A 23362-nucleotide genomic window follows, 5' to 3' on the forward strand; every position below is an offset into this window, starting at 1 on the left:
TGAAATCAGCTGAGACAAAGTCAAAAAGGAAGTGAGTGTATTGTGACTCACAGTGAGTGACACTAATAATTGTTGTGTACGTGAACATTTTCATGCAGTTATACTCCCTTTAACTTTACCTAAAGTCTTTGAAGTTTTGTTCCCAAAATTGGGGAAATACTGTAATTTGTTCACCTCTTCTCATATCTATAGACTGGTGCCATCTGCATTATGAAGTTTGATGTAAATCGGGTTTGCTTAACTTAAATTGCTTAACATTTTTACACCTGCAAACAGAGGACTCTGCTTGTATATGAACCTGGAAAAAGCGTCAGGACGGTCTATATGTTTAGTTGCTATAATGCCCATTATCGCGTTATCTGGTTTTCATTTGTTATTATTATACTTTTCTTCTTTTGTTTCAGTGTCTTGTAAGCCCATTTGGTCTGGGAGCTTCTGGTGCAAGACACGTTAATACAAAAAAATCAATGTGTGAGCAATGTAGGCGTAGTATTTTGATGCATTTCCAGTGAAATCTGATGTCTTTTCCTGTTTTTTTATAAAGTCAAATTCCCAGAAATAAACTTACTGAATAACCTGTAAAATGGGAATTACATTAATATCGTTATACTTCCTTATGCCAGTCAATCGGCCTACTCCTTTTTTTTTAGATTACGTCATAAGTATAATCATACATCATGAACAAGCAGCCAAAATATTATGACTGGGCTGGTTTGTCGTCGTAAGAGGTGACACTTACGCAATTGTGGGTGAGGACTCCGCATAATAAGAGCGCGTGAGGGATGACTGGAGCGCATTGACTCTGAGGAGCTCGGAAGTAAACACACGAGATGTTTTGGACCATTTTTCTGCTGTGTCAAGCTGCCCTGCTGTATTTCATTCTCACACACAGGACCAGGTAAGTCACCTGTGTGCATTGTATATTTGCTTAGAGCGAGGTAAGCAGAGGGAGTTTAACTTTATGATACTGAAAACATTTTTTTTGTTTGTTTGTTTGTTTAATTTCCTTTTAATATTTCCGATTATATTTGTCTGACTTTGACCCAGTGTATATTGTGCATGATACAAATGATAGCGTGAATCATTGACTGGTTTAAAACCCATTTTACGTCACTAAGAGCAGGTCTTGAATAACAATACTTTTGTGATAATGATAATTATCAAGGACCTGCCACGCGTTTTATCATCGTATTAAGGCAAACCCATTTAATCTTTGTTGGCTCAGGTTCTGTCCACGCAGGTTGAAGGAATGTGGCTAAACCACTACAGCGTTAAACTACTAAAGATAGATGGGTCACAAGAAAGCTTAACACATCACTGGCTTTTGTTTTTCTTTTGAGAAATTAAGAACAAATCTGTGATGTAATTCTATTTTTTCAGCTAAGCCCTGCTATTGTTAACACTGACCTTTACCTCAAACTACAATCTCATGATAAATGATTTGTCATACAAACACAGACTGCACTCTACACTGATAGCAGCTGGAAACCCACAAAGGATTCCCCACACACACACACACATACACACACGCACACACACGCACACACACACGCACACACACACTAGCAGAAAATAAGGACTTTGCATTTGCCAAATGAGATAATGTTGTATTTGGCCAGGACTGCATGTTTAATACTCATGTCAGGATGAAGTTCCAAACAGAGCTTTTTGAATTAGCAATTTGCCCTTATATTTATTTGATCATCAGTTTTCCTTTTTGTTTTTATGTTTTTCTTTAGATCCAAGAGTGAGCCACCTTTAGACAAAGGTGTAATCCCATGGTTAGGCCACGCACTTGAATTTGGTAAAGATGCCTCAAAGTTCTTGAACCGAATGAAGCTGAAACATGGCGACATTTTCACAGTGAGTAGAAGAAATTTAAAGAAGACAAACATTTGGCAAAACAGTCTCTATTCTGTATATGTTTTGAATGTCTAGTGTCACTTTAAGGATGTGGCCTCCCTGTTGGACCTAAAGTTGAGCTTCAAAGTCTTTACAAGGTTCTTAAAAAATGAAACATTGAAATAAATACAATTCCAAAAATAAAATAAAAGCATTGCACCAGAAGAAGAGAGAAGTCCTGTATGTGAAGTGTAAAATAGACTTGGCATACAATATAATCTGGACTAGACTAATAGCACTCCAACCTCTCCAAATGTAATTTACAGATGCAGAAACAAAATACAAAATGTTATATTTTTTGTGATATTAACAAGTCATTTTCTTAAAAATAATTAAAATAATTTAGTTTTGTCTTCATTTAAGGTTAAGCAGATATTGTAATGGTTGAGAAATGTAGTGAGATATAAGCTATATAACCATAATCACAATTTACTGTGTTACTGTGATGCAAAATATTTGTAAATGATCATTTTCAATGCTTTTAACATTCTGTATTTATAACTAATAAGTAGTTACAAGCATGCATTACTCATCTGCCTCTGCATTATATCTGCATCTCATACTCTTCTGCACTGACATCATGTGTAGGTGCGTGTCGCTGGACGTTACGTGACAGTCCTGCTGGATCCACATTCATATGACTCAATAATCAATGACTCCGAATCCCTGGACTTCACACGCTACGCACAAGTGCTCATGGAGAGGATTTTCAACTTGCGACTCCCATATCACCAGCCAGCCAAAGAAAAAGCAATGATGAAACAGTATGTCCTCATCAATTAATACTCACACACACGCACACTAAATATTTTCATTTTCATTTTCAAGTTATATGGAAGTGAGGTTTGTTTTTGGAAAGCTGTATGCTTCTAAAGAAAACATTTCAGGGGATTTTTCTGTGGCTGTTCACATTTCCCATTTTACAAATCAATTTTTAGAGCTTCTTGTTTTGTTATTGTTCAGTTATGATCTACTTGTATTCATTATGGAGAACTGCAGAGAAAAAAAAGGCATTATTCTAGTGTTAGAATAGTTCTAAAAATCAATATTTCAGTGCTCTGTCAGACTTCATCACAGTTAAGTGTATTTGCCTTTGCCCTCCTTTCCTTGCTACTCGCGTGACCACTTCACCTAGAAATGTGCTAAATACCAACAGCCCCTGAGGGGAAACATAGGTAGGGCTAAGTTCACAAGTGATCTTTAGTAATATGTGTCAGTTATAAATTACACAATTTTCACAACACTGTCATTCAGTGCAGGATGATTATCAGGAATCCCCTTGATTGTACAGTAGTTGACCTTTTCTTCTTTGTACCCTCTCACCTATTGTCTCCGCAGGCACTTCTTGGGAGGGAACTTTACTGCCCTCAACAGCACCATGAGCAGGCATCTGCAGGCCTTGCTGAAAGCTGAGATGCCAGGGAACCAGAAAGACTGGAAAGAGGAGGGGCTGTTCAACTTCTCTTACGGCACACTCTTTAAGTATGTACACCCACACACTATGTTAAAGGAAGCATGTCAAAGGCATTCAGATAAACAGTTTACACACCAGTCAATCCTGTGGTCATCTGTTTGTAAACACAATGAGAATAATGTAGGATGACGCTGATCTTTCACGCAAATGTTCGAGGACACCTTTGTGGTTGAACGTGCAACCTATTTATAGCCGAGCAGATGTGAATGAAAATGTAGCTTGTCTTTTGTAACTTTTACGATATGAGGTATCATTAGTAAACAAAGAAGAGAGTGGAGTCAGACCAGAATACATCTGGAATGTGAAACACTATATGATGGTAATGTATAGGAGGAGATCCTTAATGTTGCGTGGGCTGATGGAAAAATTCCTGCTGAAAGGGAACTGCTCTTCAGTGATAGCTTTGAAATGGAAAAGCTATGTGGGCTGGTTATCTTTCCATCAAAAGAAAAATCAGTGCCATTCATCAGTTGGAGTCTTACACACTTTCCCACACTTTGTATCTCTACTTTGAAGGGCGGGGTACCTGACACTTTTTGGAGGGGAACAGAACAACAACAGTACAGACCCCTTAAAAGTCTACAAGGAGTACCGGATGTTTGATGATCTCTTAACCAAAATGGCGAGGGGCACATTGAAGCCAGGTAATAGCACACTAACAACTCCCACAGTTAACCGCTAAAAAAATGTCACACACCCACTTATATGCATAGAGATAATCAGACAAAGAAAAATTGGCTGAAAGCACAATTGAACTGTGATTAAATGGTATAAGGTGTTCTTAATGGCTCTCCAGTTTGATGCACATGAATGTAGATACAGGTCACTGGCATTACAAGCCATGAGTCAGGGGAAGATGTAACTTGTGATATCACTCTTAACATTCATCACCATGTCTCCCTCTGTGCTTTGACATCATCAGTGGAGGCTCCCTCAGCTTTGTTTTGTGGTTGCCATGGCAAGTTTCACAAACTAATCAGTTGCTTACATAGCGTCTAAGATTGTTAGAGGTCTGTTTGGTTTTTTTTGAGGTTTTTTATGAGCCATAGTTCATCATCACTGTCCTCTACAGACTGTGATTTAACTTACGTACACACAGTTAACTACGTACACCTTACTACCCCCAGGCCTAGTCTTCTTTTGTGTACATTGTCATTGTTGATGATCACATCCTTTGCACCCATACTACACAGGATAGTCAGCCAATCACAATATTATTTCATACCTCCTCCAGTTGTGCCTGTTAAAACAAGATTGTCTAAAAATATTGTTCTCCTTCCTACTTTTGCCTACATTTATATCTGTTTATTGATCTAGCATTCATTCATTGACAATCAGATTGAGATCAGCTATTGATGTTTTACCTGTGACTCACTTTCTCACCTCTTTCTTTATGATTATCTGTGTATGACAGAGGAGAAGAGGACAGCACAGACTGTTCGGCAGAGGCTGTGGGAGCTTTTGGCTCAAGCAGGTCTGGCTGAGGACTCAGGGTCGAATCCTTGGCTTCATGCCTATAGGCGGCTCCTGCAGGAGGAGGGGGCTGATGAGGAGATGCAGAGGAGGGCTATACTGATGCAACTCTGGGCCACACAGGTCAGTGAGGTGCCAGAAGAATGGCGTGATGTACAAAGCAACCATTTCAGTTACTGATCAGAACAGGAGATTAAACAAGGTGCCTGCGTAATCAGATTAAGTTGATGCAGCTTCATTTCTGTGAGGTTGTTTTTGTCTGAGAGGTTCCCAATGACGTCAGGGCGGCGTTACTTGCCCCCACACAGAAAGACAAACCGCTACTCCAGTTCATTCATTCCCTCTGCCATTAGGCTGCTGAATGCAGAATAGATTTCTTTTTTCTTTTCCTTGGTTCCTTTGTACTAACCCTAACCCTAACCCTAACCCTACTCCTACTATACTAATACAGCTGAATAAAGAACAGCTGAATAAAGTGCTTGAGAATATTGCACAAGATTGTTGCTCTGAATAGAGTAAATTGCAAGTGCAAAGTGAAGAGCCAGGGTTTTTTGCACATAAAATATACATAAATAACATATAAATATATGTATATATATATATATATATATATATATATTCAGTTATTCTTTATTCAGCTGTAGTAGTATAGTATTGTGTAGTACTGTATTTTATTTCCCTGCTGGTCATTTATCGCCTCCTCTGATATTGTTGTATAGGAACGAATGTTGTTGATTGCTGTTTGTTTATGTGAGGTTGGGCCTGTAGAAACTGAATTGCCCCTCGGGGGATAAATAAAGCTGAATCTGAATCTGAATCTTAATCAAGGAGACTTGAATTCCAAACAACATAGAGTTGCAGTACTCCTCTTCGGCACTTGAGTGTGCTGTTTACCTCTGCTTTCACAGCAAAACCAGAAAGAGCCTCAGGAATATAAGATAAAGGATTGTAACTGAACACAGTGTCAGTCTTAAGACTACTTTTTGTCATGTTTACCATTTCATACCTCAATTAAACAACTTAATTAATATTTGTCACTATAGTACACAGTTAAATGTGTTTCTCCTAAAGGATCTGTGTGTGAAATTAGTAATTTCTATAATTAATCAATGTGCTTTGCATTGCTTTATTGAATGTTTAATGATCTGGTGTCAGACTATAATTACACCTTCTCCCACTGGAAAAAAAAGTCTTGAATGGTATTTTCGTTGGTCTTGACTTGTGGTTTTCTCACATCAAACTGAATTGACTCATATGGTCTTGCCTATAGTCCTGCTGGACGTCTTTATTGTATCAAAGGTGTTACTTCAACATTTGCCTTGCCCTGCAGACTGCTTATTCATCTTCTTCTTTTTTTGCCCTTGTCACCATGATGCATCTCCATTTGATTACAAATTTTGAGTCAGTAGTTGAGTCACATTTTCAATTCCCCCAAAACTTCAGATGTCAACATGTTTTTGCGTGATCGACTTGGACATTCAGAGAAGAAGGGAGAATTAAAGCAGCAATAACTAACTGTTGTAAATATTTAGTACAAACACACAGAAAAATATTTCTATATCCATGCAAGGTCTCATACACTGAGATCTGTGATACATCTGTGGTGTATATGTTAATGGAGACAGAAGTTATGTCATCAGCAATGTACATATTCAGTAAATAAAGCATTAATTAGACTTTGTAGTGTATTTGCAGTGACTTAGAAGGAAATTGCATGGTCATTTATTCACTATATTATATTTGCATTGTTTACTATTTTATGTAACTACTCCTGGCAGACAGTGCTGTTGTTTGCCGTAAAACTAAATAGCGACAATGTCCTGCCCTTGGATGCAGGCTGATGGCAGGGGACCTCAGGTTTCAAATGGCTTTCCTTTTTAAGTAAACCATTACTGCGATGTGCTTTACTGGTAGTGAGACTATCCAGAGCACTGCTCTTCTCATCTCAGACACATTAAAGGAAGCCGTACCTTTTTAATCTCATCAGTGCTAATAATTCATTAGACTTTTTCATTCAATTAAAAATGTGTGCTTTTTTTAAGCTCTAGTAAAACATCACTAGTACTATGGGTGTCATGTGATGTTCTTATTTGCTATTACCAAATAACCACCTGTGCTATCGCTATGCAACGGCAGAGTGAGAGAGACAACCTTATCACCATGCTCATATGAGTCTGTTTGTTTTCAGGGTAATGTGGGTCCTGCTGCATTTTGGCTGTTGGGTTTCTTGTTGACCAATCCTGAGGCTCTGACAGCAGTTAGGAGGGAGTTTAACACGATTTCACATACGGAAACATCAGAGGCTCGTCTGCTGGATGGACCCGTGAACACTCCTGTGTTTGGTGAGGGCTCAATCCCAGATTTATGTAAACAGGTTGGCATTTATTGGTAGCAGGGTTTTCTTTTTGTCCACAAGATGAGGTAGTAACAAAAGTTTGAATTTACAGTTAAATACATGTATAGAATGCAACATATTGTCCATATAAAGTGTAAAGTCTAAAATATATTATAAACAAATCATGTCCATATCATATTTGAAAGGGAATTATACAGCTAAAAGCACATCAAAATGTAAAACAAAATAAGAAATTAGCTGTTTATGAATAAACTGTATGAATCAAAATCAAGAGAATAATGTGCAATTTAATGACTGCCACAGAAATGCATGTGAACAAACATGCGTATGACCTCTGTATTTGTTCTTTCTCAGTTGCTCACAACCTTTCTTTCTACCCGTTCCCAGATAGTGCCTTGGAAGAGACACTCAGACTCACTGCTGCCTCCTTCATCACCAGAGAGGTAGTGCAGGAAAAAACTCTCCACATGGCTGATGGCCAAGAGTACCTGCTGAGGAGAGGGGACAGGGTGTGTTTGTTCCCCTTCAACAGCCCTCAAATGGACCATGAGATTTACCACGAGCCACAGGTTTGGAGTGCTGTCTTGTTGAAATAATGGCTTTCCTGTTCTCAACCTCCCCACTTCATCAAAACCCACCTGTGCTGCCAACAGGAATAGTAGTAATTGTCTTAGGGACTAGTTGGAGGCAGACTTAAGTGTAATTAGCATCTGTAGTTGTTTATGTAAGGTGGAATCAATGCCTACACAAAGCTGACCCTGTATTAGCTAGTGAAAGGTCAGACCCAGAGCTGTGAACCATTGAGGGATTAACCGAGCACTTGAACAGAAACACAGCTAATAGGTGTGGGAAGGACACTACAAGACAACTTTATAAAAATCCACCATAAATAAAACAAGCAAACAGTCATTAAATTTTACCGTTAATTGTTTCATGCATCTCATCTCTCCTGTGCTGTGTGTTTTTTCTTTTCCAGAAATACAGGTACAATCGCTTCCTGAATGAAGATGGATCAGTGAAGAGAGATTTTTATAAAGGAGGGAAGCGGCTGAAATATTACACCATGCCATGGGGCGCAGGGGCCAATGGCTGTGTGGGAAAACAGTTTGCCATCAATACCATCAGACAGTGAGTATCCTTGAATTAGCGTGCAACATAAATGGTCAAAAATGTATACAGTGTAGGAGTTTGTTCCTTTTATTTCTGTATGAATGTCCTAATTTTGTGTTTTATCTGCGTTTATTCTCCAGGTTTGTCTACATGGTGTTGACTAACTTTGATTTGGAGCTGTGTGACCCTAATGCTCAGATGCCAGACGTAAATCCTGGTCGTTATGGATTTGGGATGCTGCAACCAGAGGGAGACTTGCTTGTCCGATATAAAACGAGGAATACACACTAGGACTTTGAGATAACATCAAAACACATTTTTATGTACATTTCAGCACATGCACATTGTTTATAAGCTGTCTATATGCCCTTTTTACTTTTGTATTCTATATTTATATCATGCATTATGTAATTATTTTGTTATTTAACAATAAATGTAAATAATATATTATGTCTGATATTATGTTTCAAATTTCTTTGAGTCTTTCCATCTTCTTTAAAATGGTTAAGGTCATTTACAGCCACAAATGAATGTGTGTGCACCCCATGTAAGTATTGTGTGAGTAAAACATAAAATAACACAAAAAATAATGATACGTTGTAAATTTGACGACATTTTGAGGAACTGTACGAACTCTGGAGAAAGGGTCTATGGTGAACATGAGTGTAATGAGGGGACTGCCTGTACTGTAAACAGAGCCAGCCACACATCTGTCACACTGACACATGCCTGCTGTTTGCAGAGAGAAGCTGAGTGGAAAGTTTAGATTTGTATGGTTTGGAAAGCAGCTGATCACATGTGCTAGCAGGAGCAGATCCACTACAGATTGTAAGATTAAAAAAGTACTCTTATTCCTACTCACATTTCAGTGTTCTGGCCAGTTTGTTTCATGTTTACCCCATGATTTGATAAGATCATATCAAAGTATGGATAAAATCACACCCAGTAAAATTTGGCCTTAGTTTGTGTGTCCTTAGTGATGATTCCTGTTTTGTGGATTCATGGAACCAAACCAGCCACACTGTCTTTGCCATGTCTTTGCCAAGACTGTGAAAAATATTGTTGAACAGACATTCCTTAAATGATAAATTGTATATTATTGCTATTTGTCATGACAGCATATTTACATTCACTCATTCAAGAAAAAAAAACATTATAATATTTCTATGAGCACTTACAAAAAGTCTGAATCTTAATAGTAGTTTACTGCATTTTTACTTTTTAGTACTTAACTGGCATAAACCTCCTATTGCAATAGGAACATGTGGTGTGTGGTCGCCTAAATTTGATCTGCAATAATCCCACTACAAACAGTGCATCGTAATAGCATTATTAGAATAGCTGTATGTCTACTATAACTTTCTGAAGTAATATATTTGAAGGTCTGTAACACCGTTTCCTACACACTGCCGCACAAAGTAAAATCACAGTTTAATGTAGATACTCTTAGCTGTGGCTCTGCGAGGGTTAAACTCACACAGGCTGCGTCGCTGGAGGAGCCTCGGTGAAATCAGCCCCTGCAGGATCCCGTTCACAGACACAGGCGCCGGCCAGCAGTCACACACACTCACTCACTCACACACACACACCCACACACAGACACACACTGTGATCAGGTAGAGGAGAGCTACTGAGAGTATCCCCGGCTGCTCTTTGGTGCTGACTTGTTGATTCGCACCAGGAGGGGTGGTCAACGCAGACTGGACATGATATCGATGTAAAAAATAATTATATTTCTCGACATGTCGGGAGGTAGCACATGATGCCTCCATCAGCTCCCAGCAGAGCACCGGAGACCTGGACTGGCATAAGTTTTAACACGTTTTACTCCTGAAATGTTGCTGATGTTCGACCACGAGGAGAATCGGGATATACTGTACGGGAGACACGTATGTATCATATTTCTTTCTTATTGTGTTTACATCTATATTTGCCTTCACGTTTTGTTTTTTTAAAGACTGTTGCACTTGGTTTCAGTTGGATATGTCTTGTCCCTATTTTGGTTAGCTGGTCATCATTATACCATCTGCTGTTTGACTGTCAGCTCGTGTAGATAAATCGAAATGCACTTCTTTTTGCATGACTCAGACATGCGCAAAGTAATGTAGTCTAAAATTAACTTTATGTATAATTTTTGATTCATTTTTGATTCTTTCTGAAAATACACGATTCTCGACACAGGCAAATATATACCACTGCTTAAAGTTGTGTGGAGATAATGTGTCATGGGCTCTTAATCAAAGTTGATAATCGGTGTTAGTCCCGCTCAATATCCCTTTAGAGAACAGTCCAGTAACACATTCACATATCTCATTCACAACTACGCGTGCATTTATGAAGTGGGATTGACGGCTGTCCCACTCGAGCTGGGACGTTTCAGCACCAGAGCCCGTGGACAGCGACGAACTGCAGAGTGACAGACAGGCGTTTCAGCACTGGACAGCGCTCAGAAGTAGAGTCCAGTTTATCATTGGCCCGGCTCTCCACCCCCACCGCCACCCTTGTCAGCAAGAAAAGCGGCTGTGCATCTTAAAGCTGATTAAAATATCTATTTGGTTCTCTGATGAGTGGATAAACCACCTGACATTGCTCCTGTAGGACACCGGCAGTGCCAGTTTATCAGCGAGTAAATCATTTCTTTCTTCTTTTTCTTCTTCTTTTATTACAGCCACAGGAAAAGAGGACAGATCCTGATGCGGTCATCTACAAGGCCATGTCTTCTTAATCTGTACTGGACTGTATCTTCCAGTCTTTTAAAGTGACCGAGTGACTTTAAGTCATGATGAAAAAAGGGGTGTCTCGGTCGGGCTTGCCACCGGATACGATGGACATCATCCGGAGCAAAAACCACTCACGCCGAGTGGGACTCAACGTCGGGGGTCTCATCCACGAAGTCCTGTGGAGGACTCTTGACAGGTTGCCCCGCACAAGACTGGGCAAATTGAGAGATTGCAACACCCACGACTCTATCATGGAGATATGCGACGACTACAATTTGGATAACAACGAGTACTTTTTCGACAGACACCCAGGCGCATTCACGTCCATTCTAAACTTCTACCGTACTGGAAAGTTGCACATGATGGAGGAAATGTGCGCCCTGTCATTCAGCCAAGAGCTGGATTACTGGGGCATCGATGAGATCTACCTGGAGTCCTGCTGCCAGGCCAGGTATCACCAGAAAAAGGAGCAAATGAACGAAGAGCTCAAAAGAGAAGCTGAGAACATGAGAGAGAGGGATGGCGAGGAGTTTACCACCACATGTTGTTCTGAAAAGAGGATGAAACTTTGGGATCTCTTGGAGAAGCCAAGCTCATCGTTTGCTGCTAAGGTATAGTGTCCAACACTGCATTTCACCCTGCTCTTCTTATTGCCACACACTGCCAGGACAGATAAGTGAAAGTAGTATGTAACCCACAGAGGATAGCAATGGATTGCACCCAACAGGCCTATATTTCTTAAGTTTTAAGCAATGATTTCCATCAAGTGGAAGGAAGCAGGTTTGGGCCCTAATGAGGGTTTAAATTTAGAACATAGTTAAGACAAAATGAGAAAAGGGGAGCATGAGAATTTTAACATCCAGAGGCGAGTATAAATCTCTCTCTGAGGCTGGTTCTATCTGATGTCTGCCTTTCTTTTAACCTGAATCAGTGCTTTTAATCTGTCATTTTCAGCAGCCTGAGTGCAAGAGGGAGAAGGATTGAGAGAAAGAAATGTTGTTATACCTGCAAGTGAAAGTCAAAGCTTTCAGCAAAATGTTGCTTATTCATCTCTGTGTGTAAGAGTATCATTTTGGAAACTGATTTTGTTCCTCCACATAAATCAATAATCTTAACTAGATGTGCTTTCCTGAGAAAGAAAGACTTCAGTGCAGTTCATCTAGCGAGTCAATTAAACCCCCCTATGTTGGTGCTTTTTTAGATGAATACATGACAGCCCTCATTGTCTCCCTTTATTGGATTTAGTCAGTCCCCAGCTCCCAAGCCAGTATTGCCTGCATGCAGCTCTCTTGGGGTATTTATTGAATGTTTGTTTTTTATTGGCAGCACCAAAGAGGATGGAAAGACTGACACTTTTGTTTGTTTAGTTCTAAGACTGAAAGAAACCCTACTACACAAATATGTATTTTTAGACCATCACCTCCTTTCAACAGTCTCCCCTCTTGGCTTCGTTAGCCAACCTCTGCTTCATTTCCAGCCCTGTATTCAATCATCCAGTTTATTAACAGGCTCATAGCTCACACTCCAGGAACAAGAGTGCCTCACTTTGCTGGATCAATGGATATAGTCATGTTAACAGCATTTTTAAGTGAACTGACTTTGGCAAAGATGTGACTGGGTCAATTTCCAATTAAAATGTTAAATATCTATCTCACTGCATATTACCAAAATAACAACTGTTTGGGGAATCTGCACATTACGGGATGTCACTCAACCTATACGGGGAAGTGAATGACAACAGTTCAGCATATTCTGAGTTACACTTCCAAGAGGATGTCAAGTTTTACTCATTCAGATTTAAATTGAAATTACAGTCTCACCATGCCTGGCATCGATATATATTTGTGAGCACAGAAACATGTTTCAAAGACAGCAGACGATCTCTGTGGCATAGCATGCTTGGCATTCAAGATGCCATGGTTGAATCATTGCTCAAAGAAATCTCAATGCATAATTTATTCAACTCTTTTGAAAGAATCTGCTCCATCTCTGACCTTGAATAACTAATACTCCTAATTATTTTTCTCAATTATTCAATCACAGTTCTTAAACACATGCTCCATTTAAGACACTTAGTACACTTCAGTTGTACTATCTAGCTTTCTGAAACCATTAACCGCAGAAACAAAGTATAATTTTACACACAATCCTCTGGTATTCATGCCGACTGACAGACCCAGTGGGAGCAAAGTAATCACTGTGTTAGATTAACAAAAAAACTTTTTGCCTCCTTTCAAACTGTAATGCTAATGCTGCTGAATTCTGCTGAAATCTATTGTAGCTGAGGCTATAAATCACCCTTTTCTGTTTTATTTAAAAACTATCCACTTCTTTTGATATTGATTTTGTTAAAAGTTGTTTTTTTCTGATAGAACTCCCCATTCAAATGGACAGAGGGGTTCCTCAGGGGTCTATAGTGGGTATAGTGGGTTCTCGATTCCTGCCACTGTATATTACTAAAACATTTTTTCAGATAAAGGCATTATCTTGAAAAAAAAAATGACATGACTTCATTATGCAGACGACAACATCTTATATACACCAGTCGAATCCATTAATAGATGACAGAGTGCTTTTGATGTTCTTCATGTTTTACTCACCGTCTTCTGTTTTAAAATGCATATTAAACACAAACACATACTGCAGCTATTTCTTGTGAACTTATGAAAACTCGACATAGATAAACCATTTACAAGGTCTGGTTTAACTATGCAAGATTTTCAAAGTAGAATATTATGTCCTGTTAGAAACTACTAGTCAATGCTAATACTTAATGCTTGTGTTTGAATTGTGCTGATCATCTTTCATATAGCTATTCTCAGGTTTCTTATGATAACGAACTTGACTTCAGTGACACTACCTGAGCAAATATTTTAATCTGAATCTTTAGTCAGGTCTACTGATTTTTACTGAGCTCACAGGATCATTAATTAATTATTTCTTTATTTCGTAATAAAGACGGTACAGAATATGACTTAATATTAATAGTTTTCTTATGTAACCGTGTTTGCATTGCAAATTTGAAGGAGGCTCATGACATGGTCCATGACACAATAATTAATTAAGAATCAGAACTATTTGCATTTATGCAATATTTTGTAAAATTATTACACATCAGCTTAAAAAGTATTTATGCTCTTGACATTCATTTTTGTACATTTTAACATCAGCTCATGTCTTTCCTCCATTGTCACAGTGCCATTCAGCTTGAATGACATAATTCTTCACAGACAGTCCAAAAGAGCCCAATTCTTCCCTCTAGCATGTCCCTATCTGGACGCAAGCTCCCATCTTCAGCTAAATGCTTTTGAACTGTACATGCTGTACAATCTGTACATTTAAGGGACTCAGAAACTTTTGAATGAAAGTGGGGACATGAAGGGGTTGTTTGACAAATAGGGCCATTGCCTCATGGTTTAGTTTTCCATATGAGACAGAGAACAGTAAAAATGTCAAATTGTGGTTAAATGGCAGCCATTAAATATGGTCTTGTTTCTGGGTTTTTTGTTTGTTTGTTTGTTTGTTTTTTTAATATTTTTTTATTTTATTTTATATTTAAAGGAAAAAACAGACATAACCATAACAACAACAGTAACAACACCCCTTAGACTGCCGCATTGCTGCAGGTAGGCCTGCTGTAGTCTGTGAGCGGCCAAAGATGGCAAGTTCAGCATCCAGTTGGAAGGGTCTCTTATAGGCCTTGGAGAACCAGTCAAGTTTCTGGGTTTTAATTGAAGAGTTTCATCGGTGACACGGATTGTTCCAAAACACATATTCTGCCTCATTTATTTTTCAGTGCTGATGAAATTTTAATTGCACATTAATAACGCTTGACTAATGCCGGAGATAGAAGGTGTGATCCAGAATATCTATAGCTCCAGATGTCACCTCATCCTGGACCTTTAGGAGTTATAACCTCCCCAAAAATACACATAGGCAGCAGAGCTTGCTGTCAGCTGAGCCATTTTTCACATCAAAGCAGCAGTGAAGGACACCATGTACATGTGCAGCACTTAATAGTCTGTCTTTCTGCTTGGAAGTGTTGAGGTGCTACTGAATAGTTTTAGGCCCAATTGAGTGTGAATTTCTACACGCTAAATTATTTAGCATAACAATATGGACTCCTGGAAACAGGCAAAGCTTCCAGGTAATCACATCATCAATAAAAGATAAGTTCTTCATACAGACCAGTGAGTGCTGAATACATATTTTGTAAATTTTAGCGTAGCCCATTCGGAGGAAAGGACAAGCAGGTTGTGAATGAAACCTGCCTATGTAATACAGCATGTCTCAACATGCCTCTGTTGCTCAGCAATCCCTAAGGTGCAGTTCAGTCTCGGCGGGATCACAGTTGCCCTATAAATCACTCCCAGGGGTTTTGGCATTAAAACCGTCACCATTGTAAATTGTGAAAATAGCTTAATTTAAAGCCCCTTAATAACTACCATCTCATTAGTGCATTATTATGAGCAATGAACATGCAGTTATTTTACATGAGCAATGTTAGTGTCTGTGTTTTTGTCTGTACTCTTCTTGCTGCTTTTGAGTAGGTGGGGTTCAATCGAAAGAGGTGATGTCACGTACTTCCAGGTACCAATCAGAATGAAGCAGTATTTGAATCATCTGATGACAGTTGGTTGAGAGGTTGCTTGCTTATGTTGCCAGGCCAGACTTAAACTTTGATTGTGACTTATTTAGTCATCAATATTGTTATAGATGTGTGTTGTTGAGAAATTGATTTTAAACCATGTTTCCATGTGAGCGAACTTTAGTCAGGTTCAGTGTTACCTTTCAGAGTTTTAATATTTGTAACAGTATTATTACAAAGATAGATAGAATTATTACCAGAATATCCCAAGAAATGCACAGTACCTCATAGTCAAGCTCATATGCCTCAATCAAGACATCATGATTCTGGATCAGATTAACTTTTCTTTTCTTTCAGCATCACTTAAACCTTTAAGGCACAACACAAGCAACACCCCAGAGCTTAGAAAAAGAGAAGACTAACGTTGTTTTTTCATATTGAAATAATGATACAGATCAATATCATTATTCCAAGACAATTGATATTGTTGTTGACACTGTTTTACAGTACCACTTTTTGGTAAAATGAATTCTGATTGTGAAATTCCTGTTAAGTTTCAAGAGTTTCAAATAATAATGTTGACACATGCAGCTTTTGCTTAAGAGACTTTTTAGATACTTCGACACTGTGGGAATTTGAATTCCTGTCTCCTAAAAGCCTTGCAGCGATCTCTACACTCAGTAAAGCTTTGGCCCAGAACAGGATACTGAGCTATAAAAACTGACACTTACTTCTTTTTGCCTTGGCAGAGACTGTTTGAACTAATTGCATGGAAAGTTCTCCTCTCAGTTATCCAGAGACAGCCGTGACTAGAGGCAGTTAACTGCACTTCTTACTGCACATCAGATATGCTCGATTGACTTCACTGTGAGCACTTTGCTTTGTTGTTTGTGAAGTCTGCGATTACTCTGTGCGCTTTGGCTATGGCTCTGTGTGGTGTCAAGGTGGAGCGACCCTCTGTGTTCTGTTACCTGCAGCTAATTCACCCCATACTGCCAGCAGACCACTTTTTGTAAGAATGGGAGAAAATCGATGGCAAAGACATTAAGATGTAAGGCAAGTTGAGTTGAGCGAGGACACACCCTGACCAGCCATTAGAGAGGGAAGACTTGTGACTGAGGGAATGCAGTCACTCATGCTAACCTCTATTGCGGTGTCACATGCAGTGCAGTGAGATGTGGCACTACAGTCACAATGATTATATGATCTCTGTTGTTATTTTCAGCAGTAGCTCCAAGTAGTAGAGGAGTTAGGCTCCTCTGTCTCTTCTCTCTTCCCTGCCTGTCTTTCACTCTGTTTGTGTGTGTGTGTGTGTGTGTGTGTGTGTGTGTGTGTGTGTGTGTGTGTGTGTGTGTGTGTGTGTGTGTGTGTGTGTGTGTGAGCGAATAACAAGGCATGGGGCTATCCAACAGGGTGAATTTCAGGAGTTGTTTTCCAGGGTTGTTGCTGGGTGACAGTAACTCTTCCGTTGTGCTTAGGTGAGCTTTGAATAGCCATAAATCAATGGCACACAGTTTCACAGTCTGCCAGACTGATTGCAGTGCCATATATTGACAAGTGGGCTTATGCAGAATCATGAGGACTGTTTGAAAATTGACAAAGGGGAAACAAAGTGTTTCTGACTCTCTCTTATCATATCATCTTTCTGTTTCTGTTTTTCTCTATTGTACTCCCTTCGCTCATTATTCAAATCCAAGTAACCTAATCAGCATGTCTAAATGCATACAGATAATATCCTCATACTCTTGATACCCATGAAAATTCAAATTCCCATTCTAGCTTTTAATTGTCAGCTGTCAGACCAACAGTTCCTCATGCACTTAGAGGTGGATCCAAAATTAACATCATATTATTAAATCAGTCTTAAAGTATTAATAATAGTAGCAATAAGTACAACTTGTTTTCTAATGCCTGCAAACATTACATACTCTTGTTATACACACTGAGATTTGGAATTGCCTGTTTTGTTTTCTGCTCAGCCTTGTTTCATGATATCTATCTTTGGCTTTGACTTTGACATTTTGGGCTGCACTTGAAAAAGATCAGCTCTGTGCAATGGCAACCTTGCAGACTCTAACAAAGCTCTGCTCTCAACTGAGACATTAGCATTATTGATTTAAACATGTCTTTGATGCTGTTTGATAAGCATGTGGAAACACAAGTGGAAATTTCACCTTAGAAAGTGAATTCCCATCAGAATGGCTGTTAATCAATACAGAAAATCTGTCCATCTGTGAACTGCAGAGATGAGGATTAAATTGTTTGCGTTGTGGCCAGAGTGTGCTCCATATGCATCCTATTTGCTGTGCCTAAATGATTTCTCCAGGACTTCAAAGATGTATGTTACAATCACAGCTTCCACATGCATTAGAGCCACAGTTTTTTGTACACTTGAAGAATGGATTTTACATTTCTCGTGCCTGTGATGATAAATAAATTCACAGTTGAGGCACTACTCTTTCATTTCCTCAGAAATGTCCAATGAACTGTTTCCAAGAACATGACTCAGTTCCTGTGGTCGTTGACTTCTTCATTAATGGAGGTGCTGTGGTACCAGCCCAGACTCCTTACTTTGCCTACAAGCTGTCGTCTTCTTCTGCTGGACCTCTTTCGTGTTTGACTAATTGACTACATAAATGATCTAATGCATAGGCTCATTATACATTATTTCATTTCCCCTGCTGTACATTCATAATGCAGGAAGGAGCATGAAATTTCCATCTGAGGTTATGACATGGAAAAATGAATTGGCGTTATGAGGTTTTCACATGACAACTGCAATATATGTGTCTCAAAGTTAAAGCAGCTATAATCTATAAATCTTACATTAAAAATTGATCAAATTGTGTGTATTTGAAAAGGGTCGCTCATGATGATGGATGCACAAAGAGTCTTTCAGCTCAATGTTTTGGTTTTTGGCCTGCAACTTTGCTGTTTTTGGTCACTCTGACTGCTCACATCATATAAAAAAAAGATTTTTCATTGAAAAAGCTCTGATAAACCCTCTGTGCGCTAACTGTTTGAGCATTTAGCAGCTGAAAATGTGCTATTATGGACACCACTGCTTTTCTTGGCAAGAGAACAAGCCTACTAACCCTAACCCTAACCCTTCTGACTGGCTAATACTCATTGCCTTCTGGGTTAGGTTTAGGCATGGGGAGTAAGATTGTTTAGGGTTAGGGTAAGAATATCATTGTAAGCCAATCAGTGGAAAAGTAGGCAGCGTCAAAGAAAAGCAGCAGGACTTATAATGCAGACCAAAAACAAAGCTAAATGAGTTAATATTGGATTTGCCTGTATCAAGTGGTATATACAAGTTTATATGAATGCTCTGCTGAAATGTGTAAGTTTTTGCTTGAAAACACAATGATGTGTAATTGTAAAGAAAAAACTTGATAAGTGACTAAAGGATTGAGTGTCAACATGTGATCTGCTGTACATTGTACATTTTTCAGAGCATTGAGATGTCATGTTTTGATTGTACATTGACCAGATACTCAATGTGATGTCTGAGCAGGTGGAATGACAAAGAATTAATACATCAATCCATTTCAACAGAGTAACGATGGCTCCTTACTGGCTGCAGTTTGCAGTATATGGTTTCAGGAAGAAGTAAGCAACTGTAGCACTCTGAAACCTGCCATTGCCCCATGGTTTCCATGGAGAGAGGTGATCTAGCTTTTCGCGCAAGCCAGCTGGGGCAACATTATATGCTACACACGCACACACACACACACACAAACAGATTCCCACTGCATTGTATCTCTGTTTGACAGACCTAAAAAAAATTCTATGCTTTATTTTTAGTACAATACCTTATCTGGCTTTCTTTGTATTTCTTACACATTGGTGCAACTCTGTGTCTGGCTGTAGAGGTCTGACATTTAAAAAGGTGAGAGGTCAATCACGAAGGGGCAGAGACACGACTACTTTGCCTCAGAGCTTCATTCATTATTCAGATGGTCCTGTCAGTGAGAGAACCGCACTCAAGAAGATGTAGAGTGGTGTGGGGCCCGAGTGGTCACCTGCAGAGTAAAACTAAAGTTTCCACAGAGTTAGACATTAGAACTCAAAGCCATAGCATGCTCAAGCTACTTCTTCAGCTATTGTTGTACAACACACACCAAGATTTTCATCGCTCACTTGACAGCCTGACACTAAAAAAGGTCAGTTTCCAGCCGCCTGTACAGAAATGGGAGGCCTGACTGAATAGAGCAATGAAATTCTGTATTCAGTCCAATACATTTTCTGACAGCCAATCTATTTTCTGCAGAGCCTCAATCTGTGTAATCCATCTCTGAGCATTCACAGACTCCTCCTGCTTTCTGTTGCTGTGACTCTTTTGGCTTCCTACCCAAACTCAAGTGCTACATGTGCTTTTCCCTACTTGTCATCAATTGGTGACAGCAGAACAAAAAGATTGCTCGTGCATTTTTAACCAGCTACCTTCGTCATGCATACCTCATCCAGGGTCACTTAGCTGTAAGGCGAATAGTAAAGTAACACCATGCACTGACGCTGTCACGGAAGAAGTTCAGAACCCGTGGCCTTTTGTTTGGCTTCAGCACCAGAGCTTAGTTGACTTCACTAGACACAACATCTACTTACATCCACTCTTAGTCTTTGTCCCTCAACCATGATATCCTCTGGTCATTTGAGATGATGGAAGGAGAAAGCTCAGTCACATTTAGAGGGAGCTATGTCATGGAGGAAAGATTGTAGCGCTATTATCTATAATGCAAGTTATTCTGAACCAATTACCTTTCAAGAAGAGTGCTGCTTTCCCACACTGAATTTATCTACTGTCTTCCGATACTTGAATTGAAAGGAAAAGGAAAATCGTTTCTCAGAAAAAGATAATTAAAGAAAATGTAATTACTATTCCACTGTAATGGTTTAATGATGACAGGAGTGCATCTTTTTGAATAATGGCTCGCTCCTGTAGGCACACTATTTGAGACAAGACTGGTCACATGATGCACAGGGGTAGCTAGGTTTCAGCTCACGTATATTCAAATCAGCCTGTTTCTTCTTTCTAGGTCTATTAGCTTCTTGTTGTGTGTCCCTGTTTGGTTGAGAGGTGCTTTGTTAAAAGAAAGTGAAAAGTAAAGTGTTCTAAAGCTGAAAATGATGGTAGCTGAGCAGCACGGATTTTCTCAACAATACAGACCAAATTTGCTGCTGCGAAAACAGGCAGAGCATTGTGAACCAGCATGTCGAGATTTAAACCGCAACAAGAATACATTCTCAACATGTGTTTCCCTTTGGATAAAGAATGCAGCTGTCGTATTTGAAGTCCTGTATCTTTGTGAAGGCAGTAGGAGATCCACTTGTGTCGCTGCTTGCAGACTAAGGAACAGTAATTACCTGAACTTGATACAGAACCCAACACCTGAAAGCTCCATGGACGAATAGTCAACAACAGGGTTCAATTAACACAGGATCACCCCCAGTCTCTCACTGTTGGGCATCACTTCTGCCATGGTAGACAGGCTGAATTAAACAACGTGTCAAGTTACAGCTGCTGCAAGCATATCACCTTGCAAAGTTCTGATAAATGCTGGTGACACATTTAGGTATGAAAGTGCAGCAAACAAAGCAGACTCGCTTCCGATGAGTTTATCTACTGAACACAAATGCAGTTTCTAAATCAACTGATATACATGAAAAAGAGCAATCAGGAGGAACAAGGAGGCTGCACATGTTATGTGACTGGAGTAAAATGTCAGCAGGAGTAGAAGCAGATGGGTGACAGAGATACTCATTGTTCTCTGGTCACGTCTCACTCAATAGCTTCTGCTCTTTAGCAAATAGAGTGACAACGCAAAGCAAACACAGGAGCAGTGTTTCTAAAACCCTGTCATGCATTTCTCATTGTACAGCTTGCTTTGAGAATGAGATGTTCACATATAGAGAGGACAACTCACCAAAGCTCAAGAGCTAATTGTGTGATTGGTACACATTTCAAACCCCCACATTGAGCTTGTATTGCTTTGGTCTCTGAGGCAAGTCCCAGTATGGTTTATAGTAATAATGCAGCTCTCAAGGTTGAGTTGGTTTGAGTGGGAGTGAGGTGAGAGGTTTTCCCGGTGTCCCTACCTCTAATGATTGTCACAGATTAGTCTAGCGCAGGGAGATTATATCTTGCCTTCCCTATGTTCTGACCTGGTACTCACCTCTCTGCACGCCAATGTGGACCCAAAAAAAGCAGATGTTACATTAGGGATCACTCTACCAGAACTGTGTGTGTGTGTGTGTGTGTGTGTGTGTGTGTGTGTGTGTGTGTGTGTGTGTGTGTGTGTGTGTGTATGTAAGTAAGAAAGAGAGAAACCACCATGGGGAGACCAGTTTGATTTCTGGATCAATATATCCGCCTACACTCTTTAGTTCTTATGGAACTGAATAACGTATTCAAACCAAGATGATCAATAGACAGAGAGCATGAAAAACCTGAAGATAGAAAACCTCCTCAAGTATTGTTTTTTTTGTTTTTTATTTACAGTTTCATACATTGTGTATGAAAAGCAAGAAAGCAGTTTCAAAATTCACAGAGGAAAACTGTGACATTGAGGCCTTATATCCCCAGACGATTTGTGTTGGCTTTTTTTTTAAATGGTGTTTGTTTCCAAGAGGTTAAGAAGGACATTGCAGAAGCCCAGTTGTTAATATTATACAGGGTATTGCTCATCCTAATGAGGCACAACCTGCAAGGAGTGATGAAGCCACCTTAGTGTGACATCCAGCACAGCTCCAACAGATTTTCTACCTTAGCACAGTAATGACACTCCTCTCCCAAGGGGCTTCTATAAATAAATACATTGTCACACGCATGTATGCACACACACACACACGCATAAACTATCATTTTCTACTAGAACTTTCCTACTTATTCTTCCCCCATGAATCACACACATCCCTAAATAGACACATTGATGTTGTAATTTAGTTGATTGTTTGTGACGGGCTCGAACCTTTTCATTGGAGTACATCAAACTGTTTGGCAGTCATCTAATTTACCAACAGCGGACTGTCAGATTCAGAGTATGTTTCGTTTTTTAAGTTAGCAGAAGGTGCAGGAGAGGTGCTCTTTCATACAGAGGAAGACAGGATGAGAGAGTGTGAGGGAGTGAGTGAGAAAAAAAAAGCTTCAGTGTAAAATAGGCTGGCACTTAACTGATTGTTGTGATGGCAGAGTGTCTGTGGTGACAAAGAGCGGTCAGAAGGATGTGGTTTTACAATGCTCTCAGTGCTCCACAATGTGTCTGCAAGTGCTGTCATAAGTTAAAGTTGTTCTGTGGTTATGTACAGAAATACATCAAAATCTGTCTTTTTTCATTTGAATTTTCAGACTTGAAACACATGGGTGTACATTTTAAAAAATACACCTTTTGTTTTGTTGCAGAGAGTTATATATAGAAATATATATAGAAAGACTAATACCCCTCTCATAAATACACGTTGCATATGTAGCTACGGCCAGCAGCCACTTAGCATAGCTTAGGTTAGCATAGAGACTGAAAATAGGGAAACAGCTAGCATGGCTCTATCCAAAGCTAAGCTGAGCTAAGCCTATAGGCTGCTAGCTACAGCTTCATATTGAATGTACAGATTATCTGTGTGTGGCGTGGGTGCTGTCTAACTTTAAGGCAGAGAGGGAAGCATTTTCCCCCGAAAGTTGAACTATTTCTTTAAATAAGGAATAGTCAGTGATGTTCTGTTTAAAAAGAACAAAATCACAG

At 39.4% G+C, this 23362-nt stretch overlaps 2 protein-coding genes across 2 annotated transcripts in view; both read left to right on the forward strand.

The window, feature by feature from the left end:
• The first annotated feature begins 805 nt into the window (after window positions 1-805).
• LOC128355849 (prostacyclin synthase-like) lies at window positions 806-8765 on the forward strand. Its single transcript, XM_053316218.1, has 10 exons — window positions 806-898; window positions 1740-1863; window positions 2491-2666; window positions 3241-3384; window positions 3893-4020; window positions 4791-4972; window positions 7038-7191; window positions 7593-7774; window positions 8182-8333; window positions 8456-8765. The coding sequence occupies exons 1-10, from the start codon at window positions 831-833 to the stop codon at window positions 8604-8606; spliced, it is 1461 nt and encodes a 486-aa protein (XP_053172193.1). The 5' UTR covers window positions 806-830; the 3' UTR covers window positions 8607-8765.
• A 2329-nt stretch (window positions 8766-11094) lies between these two features.
• LOC128355262 (potassium voltage-gated channel subfamily B member 1-like) overlaps window positions 11095-23362 on the forward strand; it is a 31056-nt gene continuing 18788 nt past the window's right edge. Inside the window, exon 1 of the mRNA XM_053315510.1 lies at window positions 11095-11646. Within this exon, the coding sequence (XP_053171485.1) occupies window positions 11095-11646 (552 nt within the window). The remainder of the gene's footprint in view (window positions 11647-23362) is intronic.

The sequence above is a fragment of the Scomber japonicus genome, chromosome 3 (assembly GCF_027409825.1).
Source record: "Scomber japonicus isolate fScoJap1 chromosome 3, fScoJap1.pri, whole genome shotgun sequence".
NCBI lineage: Eukaryota > Metazoa > Chordata > Actinopteri > Scombriformes > Scombridae > Scomber > Scomber japonicus.